The following is a 13661-nucleotide window of genomic DNA, read 5'->3' as shown; positions in this document are numbered from 1 at the left end:
GTGAGACCTTTCAGACGTATGTGGGACTAGGTGGAGGCTAGGCGTGAGCGGGAACTCATTGACGTCTATGGAGAAAAGTATAGTAGTTTGTGAATGTGTGAAACTTAATTATATTGTGAGGTAAGTGATGAGGAACGAGTGAGACTCCATGTAGCACGTACCACTAGTGATGTGAAGTGAGTTAGACTGTATTAAAGTGTATGTGTCACGTAATGAGGAACAAGAGAGAATCCACTGAAACACATACCACCATTGATATGGAGTGTGTGACAGGGGTGTGGAATTGAATATAATAACTACTTGTCCATTTGGTGCCTTGTAGAGCGGCGACACATTATTGCAGCAATCTCATTATGTAAGAGCTCTGATAATAGCCTGATTAAGCCAGGGCTAATACTATAGTGGGGCTTGAATACTAACAATTTCCTTCATTTGCCACTTTTCTGCAGATCTACACAAAGGGGCTGGAGACAGCGGTAAGCAAAAGTTCCAGGGTTGGAATGTCTTTTTGAACATGTGCAAACCTACTAGCTTGCATATTTTATGTTTTTTCACAAGCTCTTCCTCATCTTTTCCCATACTGGGAAAGGTTGGTAATTTACTCATGACCAGGGCAGATGTAAAACTTCTTCCAGGGTTGGGAAAAAAGTGGTTAAAGGAAAAGTGAAATTCTAAACAGTCAACATATTTTTGCATGAGCAAATCTACACATGCATATTTACTTGTGATAAAACGCTGTTCACTAATACTTTCCTGGTCTAATTCTATAAATTCATGAGATATGTAAATCTGCAATAATGCAAAGACATACAGTATGGGTGCACTTTTGTGACTTTCTTTAACAGTTGGGCCCCTAGTTAGGTCTCGCGTTAACCAAGACCCTTTGTTTTTATTAAAATTAATTATTTCTCTCTATCCATCTATCTGCTGGCTTTACTGTGAGTGCAAGCAGTCTGCTGTTCTAGAAGGAGCATAGTGACACACTAAGTAGTTTTGCTCGGTGCAGAAACTGAGGCCATGTGTGCTTTTTGACACCAAACAATATTTTTGCTTAATGCCAATGTTTGTTACAATGGTGAGGGCCCGGCAGCTTCCACAACAATAAAGGTTTACAAAAGCCATGTCAAAATAAGACATCCATTGACAAAAACAAAAGACTGACCACCAATGTCGGACATATTGGATTTCCCTGTGCTTGTTTATTTTCATGTTTTGCATAATCTTGTTGAAAGTGGTTTAGCTGATTTTCCATTATAAATATTTCTTTTAAATACTAGCATGCGTCAAAAGATTTCACTGAATGAAGCTTCAAAGAAATGGTTCCTAAAATTTCACAGTCATTTAGCAAAACGTTTTTTCCCCAGTTATATATTTTTTTTTACATTGTATTTTGAAAGCAAAGAATTGTTAATCTTGGTTTCAAGCTTCTCTGAATATTTGCACATAACCAGAGAGCATTCTGGGAGCATTACATGTAGCTCATATTGTTAAAATTTGCAAAAGTGTGTACACATTTTTTTTTTTTTACTGGAATCACTGTCAGTACTGCAGTCCCAGCTTACAACATGTATTTAGAGTGCTCACCCTAATAATAAAGGCTTTTCATTAATGAACCATAAATACAAGCTCAAACAGGCTTATCATATGGATACAAATATGACCAACTGCAGATTATTCCTCCTCCATAATGTGGTACTGGCAACCAAATGGTTTGTACTGCAGGACCTACTTTTCACAAGGACAAAATAAACATGAAAACTTGTTGTTCTTCACCCCAAACAATGTGTCCTGGGAGTCAGAGCTATAGGAATTCCACACCACTGGAGAAATTATTGAGGTTTTAAGTATTGAGGAATGTACCACCAGTGATGTGGAGTGATTGAGACTGTATTGAGGTGTATGAATCAATTGATAAGAAAGGAGTCTCCATTGAACCATGCACCACCACTGATGTTGTGTGAATGAGAAGATATTAAAGTTTAGGAGTCAAGTGATAAGGAACAAGAGAGTCTCCACTGAAGCACGTGCGTGGAGTGAGTCAAACTGTATTGAGGAATGAGTGAAACTGTATTACATTATGAGTCAAATCATGAAGAACAAGAGCCTCCATTGAAGCGTGTACCACCTGTGATGTGGAGTGAGCCTGTATTGAAGTGTATGAGTCAAGTGAGGGAGAACGAGAAACTCTATTTAAGGATGTACTCACAGTGATGAGGAATGAGTGAGACAGTATTGAAGTGTAAAAATAAAGTGATGAGGAACAAGAGAGTCTCCATTGAAGCATGAACCATAAACCACCAGTGATGTGGAGTGAGTGAGACGGTATTTAGGCGTATGAGTCAAGTGATGAGGAACGAGAGAGACTCAAATTAAGGCTTATATTTATACTTATTTTGCGCCACATTTGTGCCGCTTTGTGACGCAAAAGCAGCGCAAACTTACAAAATACAATAGCATTTTGTAAGTTTGCGCTGCTTTTGTGTAAAAAAATGACTCAAATGCGGCACTAAAAAAGTATAAATATGGGCCTAAAGTGTGTAAGGCCAGAGATCAGAAATGAGTAAGACTAGATAGAAGTGAAAGATGAATGAAACTCCACAAAAGTCTGTGAGACCAGTCGTGGGCCATATCATGATGTCTGATTGTGTTCAACTGGGTACCATGCAGGGTGTAGGCACTAGACATCTACCCTGCCTTTGCCACAGCTTCCTCCTAAGTCATCCAGTTCTGGAATTCCCATGAAACTGTTGAAATTTCTTGTGTGAACTTAGAGGATCAGGGACGCCCAATAGAAGAACTTTGGAAATCACCTGTTCTCAGTGCACTGAGACCAAGTGTGCCCAAAACAAATCCCTGCAGCTTGATGCCATATCTGTGCAGCATGCATAAAAGTAAATAAATGGGTGAAAGAGTAGGTAAATGGGTGAGATCCCACTGAAGCTTGTGCCCCTGGTGATGAGAAATGGTTGGATGAGACTCCATTGAAGTGTATGAGGGTAGTGATTAGAAACACGTGAGACTCCATTGAAGTGTATGGAGACAGTTCCAGGGAATGAGCGAGACTCCATTGAAATGCATGAGGGTATTGAACAACAATTTCTATGTTGTTCTATTACCACTCATGGCCTAAACCTCATCTGCTCCACCATTTATAATAAAAGTGCTGCCTTAGAAAAAATAAGAAACAAATAGATTTATTTTCATAAGATCTCTGACAAAATATAAATAAGTTATTTACAAAAAATCTAAAAATAAGTTAAAGGTGTAAATCTCACACCCCGAAGACCTAGCTGGTCATCACAGTCTGTGCATCACCCCATGGTCACCACGGTCTCCAAACAAGCTCTGCGCTTGAGCCTTGCAAGGGCCCACGGCTGCCCCCAGAGGGTGACTCTGCTGAGGGCCTGGCCTGGAGAGGGTTTGGTGCATGTGTCCTTGCCCAGTTTTCCCTGGCTAAGCGTAGGGCAACCAAGGCTCTCTTCTTTATGGGAGAATGGTGGTCCTCTTCTAGCTCCACAGACTCTGTTCCGGGAGGTGTGAATGCCAGCCTCCGCACCCCCTTCCATGGATAAGGACGATTGTTACTTGCTGCAGCCACTGGGCGCTCCCAGGAGCCTGGGGTCTCTTCGAAGCCATGGCACTGCTTAAGCTCAGGTGGATGGATGTTCTCCTTGTCTTCACTCAGGTTCTCCTTGTGGTGAGTCTGGGGTGTTTGGAGAGTTACACTTCCAACAGCTTGGTGGGTGCTGTCAACTGCTTGAGCTTGTCTGTGCCAGAGGTTATTGCCTTGTGTTTGTTCCTGCAGTGCTTGCAGCCTGTTGCCCTGGTTATTGATCTTCGGTGAATGCGCAGAACTGCGCTGGTTCTTAGCCATCTTTTGTCGAATGGCACTACCTTGATATTGGTTTTCAGGGTTCTGCAGTTGAATCACACTCCCGGGGTAATGGTTCTTGGCTTGTTGAATTTGAAGGGCACTGCTCTGTTTCTCAGTCTGTTTCGATCGAATTGCACTATCCCGGTTCTCAACCAGCTTTGACTGGAGAATACGGCCCTGGTTCTGGGCTTGCATCAGTTGAAGAGCACTGCCCTGGATGTGGGTCTTCATTGAAAGGCCTTTGCTCTGGCCATTCATGGGTTGAAGAGCTCTGTCCTGGTTCTCGACCTGCATTGGTTGGAGCACTCGGCCCTGGCCCTTGACCTGCCTCAATCGAAGGGCACTGCCATGGTCCTTTGCCAGCACTGAATGGGTGGCACTACACTTGTTCTCATCTCTCTTTTGCTGGAGGGCATTGCAATGTGTGTGCTTCCGTGTGTGCATTGGTTGGACTACATTGCCTTGTTTCTTGTCCAGTTGGAGACAGATTGAAGTGGCCTGGTTCTCAGATGGCACATACCTGTTGACACTGACCCGGGTTCCCTCCTGCTGCTTCCGGAAGGCACTGTCCAGGGTATGATTCTGGGCCTGCACTGGTTGTAAATTACTGCCTTGGTTAGTGGTATGCTTCGGTCGCAGTGCACTGCCTTGATTTTCACCCAGCTGCATTTGATGGGCTCTGCCTTGGTTAGGGTTCTGGGCGTGCATTGGTTGGTTGCCAGTATCTTTCTTTGTAGCATGCTGTAATTGAAGGACATTGCTCTGGTTCTCAGGTTGCAACAGTTGAAGGACGGTGCTTCTGTTTTCCACCCAGTGCAGTTGGATGGCATTGCCCTGGTAAAGGTTCTCTGTTTGCATGCTCTCCGTGTAATGCAGGGTACCCGCTTCGTTGTTGTTCCGGGTCTGCAGGGGTTCGAGGGCCCTGCCCTGATTCTGGGCCTTCACCTGGAGTGATCGGAGAGCATTACCCTGGTTATTGTTCTGTGCTTGCATGTTTTGGAGGCCACTGTCCTGGTTTTGGTTTTCTGACTGAAGGCTACCGCACTGGATGTGGTTCTGGGCCTGCACTGATTGCAGGGCACTGCCACTGTTATTATTCAGGGCTTGCGTAGGTTGGAGAACACTGTCCTGTTTGTGGTTCTCTGCCAACAGCGGTCGAAGGTCACTGTTCTGATTAGGGTTCTGGGCCTGCATGGGCTGCGGGGCACTTGCCTGAGTATGGTTCTGGGGCAGCATGGGTTGCAGGCCACTGCCCTGGGTATGGTTCTGGGGCAGCATGGGTTGCAGTCCACTGCCCTGGGTATGGTTCTGGGGCAGCATGGGTTGCAGGCCACTGCCCTGGGTATGGTTCTTTGGCAGCATGGGTTGCAGGCCACTGCCCTGTGTATGGTTCTGGGGCAGCATCGGTTGCAGGCCACTGCCCTGGGTATGGTTCTTGGGCAGCATGGGTTGCATGACACTGCCCTGTGCATGGTTTTGGGCCTGCATGGGTTGCAGGCCACTGCCCTGGGTATGGTTCTGGGGCAGCATGGGTTGCAGGCCACTGCCCTGGGTATGGTTCTTGGGCAGCATGGGTTGCAGGCCACTGCCCTGGGTATGGTTCTGGGGCAGCATGGGTTGCATGACACTGCCCTGTGTATGGTTCTGGGCCTGCAAGGGTTGCAGGCCACGGCCCTGGTTAGGGTTCTGGCCCTGCAAGGGCTGCGTGGCACTGTCCTGGTTATAGTTCTGAGCCTTCATGGGTCGCAGAGCACTGCCCAGGTACTCTGCCAGTTTAGGCTGCAGGGCGCTGTCCTCCGGTGTCTGTGAGGTGAGAAAAGTGTCGATCAAAGACAGGCAGTGGGTAAAACCAGCAGAAAAACCTTCATCCTGAGAAGCTGTAAGACAGAGAAAATGAAGGTTAGACAGACCAATGCATGGGTACAGCACAGAGCGCACTGTCAGACCCTCTTTACCCATGTGAGTGAGTGCATGTGGATGTGAAAGTATGTCACCAGCTTCTGACACTCTTTACTTATAAGAGCAACCTGGGTCTTCACAGCCCCACCTTTGGGAATACACACACGTTTGTACACACAGATACACAATCAAGCTGTAGGTCCTACTCACACATCAGAGCTGGGATGAAATGACACTGTAGGACAGGCCCCATGTGGAAGGAAGCCTGCCATCAGTTCTTTATTTTTCTGAACTTCTTGTGAAAGAGCCAGGTCAGCCATCTGGTCGACCAACATGTTAGTGATGAGGAATGGGCGATTCTTCTGGGCCACTCACCAGCCGGTGGGACTATGATAGATTCCTAGGTGGGTGGCAGAGCACAGTCTCCTGAGGAGGCGTGGTCCTGAGGAGACTTTTACAAATTTATAAGCACCTTTGATTAAGGTCGTTTTCAGTGGGGGTTTTTAAGGGTGTTAGTATTGGCGAGCGTTTTAGATGCAGCTATTAGGGTTGGCTGATCAATATTGACTGATCAGTGAGTTGAACAGGCCCCGCTGATTGAGGACTGGAAGCAAGACATGGACCGGTGCATGCCGGCGGAACGGGTGATGTATGGAGGCAGAGGATGCCCTCAAAAATGGGGTAAAATATGGAACAATTGGAACACTCATAGGGGTAATGCTTTAGCGACTTTGAAAGGCCTAATGATGATGAGACACTGTCAGTAAACAAGGTAAGATGGGAGGGAAATGGAGGGAAATGGAGGGAGGAGACAGACTGGACACTCGATAAGAGACTAAGATGTGCAACAGGGCAAAGATTTGAATCGTATGTATCACTTGAAATGCCAATAAAAAGATATTATAAAAAATATAGTGCGTTGCTAGGTCAGAGACCACGGGCCATATCATGATACTGGTCCTCCATTGCGCCGACTCAGAAGCGATCTGTATGTGTTTTTTTGCGAACTTAGAGCATATTTAGGGCCATATGTATGAACACATTTTCCCATAGACATAGAATGGGTAAAAACCTTTGATACATCTGGCCCTTAAACCCAAAATATCTCAAATTCAATGCACGATTTTCTCCCAGCAGAGCCCGGAAACACAAAGAAGCAATCACTGCCCTGCAAAACATGCATTTTCTCCAAGATATTTTGAGTTAATGTATGCGCTCAAGATTCAAAAGGAAACACTGACTCCTCCTGTGCTGGTGGGCACAGGAAACTGCCCCAAGTGTTTAGCGAGGGACCTATTTTGGTAGGGATGTGCAAAGTTGAGCAGATTGACAGTGCACAGCTGACTACTGAGCCGGACCTGAACAGCAGCCATCTACCTTGTCTTGCCCTCTACTTGGCCCTTCTCAGTAACCGTGCTCTGGGAGCTCTTCTGCAGGGAATGATGAAGTTCCCTTGGAAATTAGGGTTATAGTCTGGAAACTTAGGGCCATATGTACGAACACATTTTCCCATTGACACAGAATGGGAAAAACCCTTTGCTACATCTGGCCCTTAGAAACTTGCCTGTGCTCGGGGAGCAGAAATGGTCAAGTTCTAGCCTGATGTCCAGGCCGCGTTGGATTGATATCAGGCTGCACTTACATATGGTATTTTAACTACACTACATGTTTAAAAGTAGGTAAATTCCACATTTCTCTGCTGAACTGCAAAATGCCCCAAATTTGCCCACCCGAGCGAAGGTGTAATTAAAAATTGGTGTGGTCCTAGTTTTTGGAGGTTTTTTTGCCCCTTCCACCAGAATAACTTGCACTGAGCCAATAGACCAGGCTTTTCCAATGAGTAGCACATGAGCTATTAGTAGCTCTCCAGCTACCTATGAGTAGCTCTTGTGTGTGCAGTCCAGCCTACCAAATTAGAAGCTTTTGCTGTGTTTAATTAATATATGTGTGTACTAAAAATGTTAAGTCTGTACTTAAGTCGAAAATGCGTGTATTTTCAGAACTTATAAAATGATGATAGGAGAAAACTGTTGAATATGAAACAGAAACGTAAAGCTAATATTTGAGTGATAAATGGTGTGGTATTGGGAAGCTTCATTACAAATATTATCTTGGTGCCGGGGCATTGCAGTTATAGCTGTTCTGTATCATTCACGAAGAGGCATTCCATGTTGATAAAGCCTTTTTTAAATTACTGTCGGCAGCCCTTGTCCGATAACTGATGTGGTCACTGCCGGCAATCCTCCATAGTGTCGGCACTAATGTAATCTTGTCTGATGTAGTCACTGTTGCATCAATAATAATGTCAGTGGCTTGAGGTGATCTTCATTGAACATAAGTCGCTATTGTTACAGAAAAGGTTGAAGACCCCAGCCATAGACCTCTGCATAAAAGTGAAGGTAATTAGATCTTTTAAGATGAGTACAACATAGAGTTGCATTCTGCGTAAGCAGTAGACAATGGGAGCATAGTGACACTTTACATCAAGTAAATTACTGGGATAAATCTCGGGAAAACCATGTTATTAGATATGGAATACCCCAAATGAACCTGTCTCTGCTTCGTCAAGGCTTGTCAAATAGCCAGAGGGTGGAGCCTCAGCTCTTTGGGGTAATCGGATATAGCTGGACTCCCGGTACATGTCTCTGGACAGGTAGATTGAGCCACCCACCTGTCTGAAAGGTCTCTGACTACTTCTGATCTCCATTTGATGTTAATGTCTTGACAGGGCTCATTTTCCAGGACCATGCTTACGTAGTTCATCCAGTCCAGGTGTTGCCTTTGCATTCTGGTACTTGTAGTCAGGTTTAACCTATTACTAATGCAGCGTTATATGTACCTAGGATATGGAAAACTTAAGAGCTCTGACCCTGGGCTCCTTTGTACAATAGAGAGGTCCTGCTCACCTGGTAAACATACTTAGTTTGGCTACTATACCACATACATGCATGGGCAGCACTGCGCGCCCCTCACATTCTGATATTCACATTAAGAACATACATGAACAATTATACTAAAGTGCACAGGAAGGCACACATGTGAAGGTGGAGGCATTTGGGTACAAACCACAGTGATATGTGCAGAAGACCATGGAATGAGGCAGGAGACAGACACTCAACGAGGCAGGAAGATACATGGAATGCATTTAAGGGAATTTCAGTGGAGCAACATAGGCTACAAATGACCCCAGGATGGAACAGGAGAGGTCACAGATTGGGGTGAGGCGAAAAACATGTGTTGCAGAAATGAAGCAGGGGGAGGGCGATTATTGTCACTTACCTGCCTGCTGAAGGCCCTGGACACGCAGAACAGCCATCTCCAGAATGTGAGCCTTGTCCAATCGAGAAGAGTGAGACTGTCAAGGGAAAGACATGGACCGTGTGAGACAACTCATAAAGTGTGAAACAGAGAATGGAACTATGGAGACTGAAACAAGAGATGGCATCGGTTGTAGGGTCATTCTCAGATTTCTGATCCAGAGTTCAGCCCTAGGGTGCTAGGATGGAAGAGTCAAATTGGTGTCGGGACTTGCGAGTATATGCCAGGTTGAGAAGTCAGTGATGGGTAAGGATCCTAGGTGGATCAGTGACATGTTGTCAGACAATTCCTGGGGTATGGCTCGCCAGACGCACCCCCAGGGTGTTGGTTCCAGCAATCAGTCCCAGAGGGAGGTCCCCAGGAGTCAATCTCAGGTAACAGGGGTTGGCTACAATTCGTTAGTCTCAGGATCCTGATCCCAGGGTCACTCCCACAGTGAAAGCCCTAGGAATCACAGGTCACCTGGGCCAATCTCAGGGTGGGACCCCTAGGGCAGTCTCAGAATGGTGGGTACAGGGAATCAGTGATGGGGAAGGGATCCCTGAATCAGTGAGTAGTCCCAGGGTAGACAACACGGATATATCCCAGGGTGGCATCCCAAGGGTAGTGTTTCAAGGTGGTGGGTAGAGGGTAGAGGCCTAGATCCCAGAGAGTAGGCCCAAATTTTAAATCTCTAGGGGGCTGCCGAACAGCACGAGGCGCAGGGAATGTTCGTGCACAGAGGGGAGCACTCAACATATGGATCCAGAATCGGGATCCTGAGGCTGTTCAGTGTTGGGTGGGAGATCCTGGGATTAGCCTCCAGCTGGAAGTCCAGGAGGGCAAGATGGGGTCTTGGGGTCAATCCCAATGTGAGGAAGAGTGTCAGGGTCTCCGACGGGTCATGCATAGGTGTGGCTGGTACTTGGGGCCATTAGAAAGGGAGGCAGTCACATGCTTTTGGGGTGGGATCGCTGTGGGTGGGGAGTACTCACCTTGCGGCCAGGTTTGGTGGGCTCTAGGAGGAGGGTTTTGAGGTGGCTCAGGCTGGTGTTGATTCTCTCTCGACGCTTCTTCTCAATCTGAGGTTTGATCACCTGCGGAAGAAAGCGCAGGGCGGTCACAGCTGCTACCAATGAGGGAAACCACCAGGGCACCCCTAACACCACCCCCACAGAAAATCGGGGTGTATGCACCAGGTGGTCAAAGCTGCCACCTTGGAGGGCACCAACCGGGGCCACCAACAACCCTTCTACTGCCACAAATATCAACACCAACACCCAGAGAAACCTGGGGGAGGATGCACCAGGCGGCCACCAAGGAGGGCGTCCTCCAGGGCCACCAACAGCCCCACCCCTGCCACCAAGAGTACGCCTGCCCCAACACCACCACCATCCACAGAGAAACCAGGGGTAGGGACTGCAGGGTGGTCAGAGGAACAACCAGGGCACCACGGCAACCAACATGATCACTCACAGACAATCCCTGAGAGGAAGCAGAGGGCGGCCTAGGCTGTTACCATGGAGACAAAGCCACTCCCACCGCCATCACTTAAAGGGTTACGAGGGGAGGGGTAAACAGGTCAGTAACCTATAAAGGCAGGGACGGCCAGATTGACAGGCGCTGCTACCACTAGCCCTGGGGCTCGGTGTGAGCCTGTTTCTGTGCCTTGGGATCGCCTTGTGTGACTCTTTCTCTCTGGTGGCCCTTCTATTCTGATTTTGTCTGAATCAATTTCTTTATCTATTTAGATTGGTTTGTTTTTACCGGTGACTAGTAGCAGCAGTATGGACCCGTCTCTTTGTCGCTGTCTGTATAATTGTCTCTTTTCTGTCTCTCTGGATATTTCTGTCTCTTTCCGTCTATGTCACTTTGCATTTCTCAATTCATTCAAACCTCAGCATGTTCCTCGCTGTCTCTGTGCCTCTGTTACTCCCTTTTACTAACCTTCCGTCTCTTACTTTCCTCTGCCTCCGTCACTTTCGCTCTCCGGACTCTGTGTCTCTCAGTCTGCCACACTTTGTCTCTGCCCCCTCTCTCTGTTTCTTTTCAGCTCCCTCTCTTTCGCGCTATTTTTGACTGCATCTTTTTTTTTTACTGTCTCTTTCTCTTTCCTGTCTGGGTTTTCCCCGCCCTTTTAATCTCTTCTCTCCTTATCTCTTCCTGTCTTTTACACTTCTCTTGTCTCTGTTGTTCTGCCCTTCTCTGTTCTCGCCCTCTCTTACAGTCTCATTTAACGCTTTTCTCTGGCATGCGTCTCTCTATCTTGTCCCTCTTCTACATCCTGTGGTCCCTCTTTTGGAAGGGCGGTATCCTCTCTTGGACCGCCGAAACATCCCATTTGTTCTGTATGTCTCCCCGCAACCCTATTCTCATTACCCCCCTAAAACCCATGTTGTGTATGTTTTAAATAGGGACAGGGCGCAGCTCTGTCTCTTCTCTGCCCCAAATACCCCAGAAACGGCGCTGACAGAGTTCCCAGGGTGTCCATAAAGACGTGGCTCGTCAGCAGTCGTCGCATTGCATTTTGGGACTTGTTGTCCTGCATTAATATTCGGAACAATGCAAGTCCGCGAATGCCACTCGGGGCGTGCGTGCGGGGCACTGTGTAGGTTTCTGGCACGAAGTGTCCACTATCTCAGCGGATGTTGGGCCTCGTGCGGGACGGGATATTTACTGCACTTTCCTGGCTTTTTGTGGACTGCATGTGTGGTGTGAGTGAACAAGGGTGTCTGTGAATGTATCATGGGTGTGTTTGTCACTCGGTGTTTTTTTCTCTTCATCTTTGTGTAGCAATACGTTGATCTGTCTATGGGAGTATGTGCAACAGTCAGTGTCTGTGTGTGTGTGTGTGTGTCTGAGTGAAGGCTGTGTGTGCATGCACGTAAGTGCAAGTCTGTGAATGTGAGTGCATGCGTCTGTCTGAGAGTATGTGCCAGCCTAAGTGTGTCTGTGCATGTGATTGCAGATGTCTAGGTGCCTGCCCCAGTCTGTTCATGTGACAGCAATCGCGCACTTGAGACGAAGGCCCATATTTATACTTTTTTAGCGCCGGATTCGTGTCGTTTATTTTACGCAAAATCGGCGCAAATTTACAAAACACAATTGTATTTTGAAAGTTTGCGCCGATTTTGCGTCAAAAAAAACGACGCAAATGTGGCGCTAAAAAAGAATAAATATGGGCTTAAGAGTATGTGCGTGGCCCTGTGCATGTGTGCACGTGTATGAATGTGTGTATGTGAGAGCTTCCGAGTCTAACTGTACAAGTGTGTGATCCTACGTGTGCTTAAACGCAGGCAAGAGCGCCGTATGTTTCATTGTTAACTAACCACAGTTCGTGTGTGCAGATTAATGTCATGAACTGTCCTCTGTCGCCGGCTAACCCCAACCCCGTCAGCTTCCAGCCCAACCGCCCACTCCCTCCCTGGGGAGCTCACCTTCTTGTACACCAGGTGCTTGGGTCGGTCCAGGGCGCCCGTGTCCTTCACAACTGCCACCTGTGGTTGGGTTCCTGGGGCCACCATCTGTGGCTGGGTGCCTGGTGCCACCATCTGTTGCTGGGTCTCTGATGCACTCATCTGTAGCTGGGTGCCTGGTGCCACCATCTGTGGCAGGCTCTCTGATGCCCCCATCTGTGGCTGGCTCTCTGATGCCCCCATCTGTGGCTGGGTGCCTGGTGCCACCATCTGTGGCTGGCCCTCTGATGCACCCATCTGTGGCTGGGTGCCTGGCGCCACCATCTGTGCCTGGGTCTCTGATGCACCCGTCTGTGCCTGAATTCCTGGTGTATCCGTCGTATGCCGTGTCTTTGGATTCACGATCTGTGGCAGGATTTGGGGTGCACCCATCTGTTGCCTTGTTTCTGATGCACCCACGCGCGGCTGCCCCCCTGGCACCACAATCAGCCCCTCGGTGACGGGCATCACCACATGCGACAGGGTCACTGGCGCAAGCATCTTAGTCTGGTTATCTGGGGTCCCAGTATTTGTCTCCGGGGCCCCCATCTTTGTCTGAGGCTCTCGTGCGCCCACCTGTCCTGGGGTCCCCAGTGACGCCATCTGTGCCCTCAAAGCCACCATCTGTGTTTGGGTCCCATGTGGCTGCATCTTCACGTCCCCGTCTTTGCCACCTGTCTAGTGGTTCCTGGGAGAGGGCGTTTAATGAGGTGCCAGGCACACTGTCTGCACTCTATCGTCTCTGTGCCCCCCGGGAGCACTCTGCCAGCCAGGGACGCCTTATTAAATGTTCCTCTCTTTAACCATCTTCTTTATAGCGCTTGGGGGCGAGGCCTGCACCTGCAGCCCGCGCTCGATGCCCACCAATCCCAGCGGCCTGCTACCCCCTCTCACGAAAGAATAAAGATACATAAAGCTTGAGGGGTCAGTTGTTTAGTGCGCGGAGTCAGGGGACACCCCCTTGGGTCCTCTAGCCCAATGGCGTCACCGGGACCTTGTTGGAGGGAGATTCCAAGGCCACAAAGAGGGCCAGCTGTTGCCATCCGAGAGGAGGGGGGGGCAGATAATAGGGGGACCCCGGCATGAATGGCCGAGGTGAGGGGCAGAGGGATGTCCCTGGAGGAGCCGGCCACGCT

The 13661-nt window shown here is 48.1% G+C and overlaps 1 protein-coding gene across 1 annotated transcript; it reads right to left on the bottom strand.

Moving 5' to 3' along the window:
* Positions 1–3322: 3322 nt before the first annotated feature.
* On the bottom strand, positions 3323–13406 carry LOC138246852 (uncharacterized). The gene is made up of 4 exons (XM_069201606.1): positions 12508–13406; positions 10066–10167; positions 9053–9128; positions 3323–5751 (listed from the first exon to the last, which is right to left on the bottom strand). Exons 1-4 carry the CDS (start codon positions 13174–13176, stop codon positions 3323–3325), a joined length of 3276 nt encoding a protein of 1091 aa, XP_069057707.1. The 5' UTR covers positions 13177–13406.
* Positions 13407–13661: the final 255 nt, after the last annotated feature.

Source organism: Pleurodeles waltl, chromosome 7, assembly GCF_031143425.1.
Source record: "Pleurodeles waltl isolate 20211129_DDA chromosome 7, aPleWal1.hap1.20221129, whole genome shotgun sequence".
NCBI classification, from domain to species: Eukaryota; Metazoa; Chordata; class Amphibia; order Caudata; family Salamandridae; genus Pleurodeles; species Pleurodeles waltl.
This window is presented reverse-complemented; position numbering and strand designations above follow the sequence as displayed.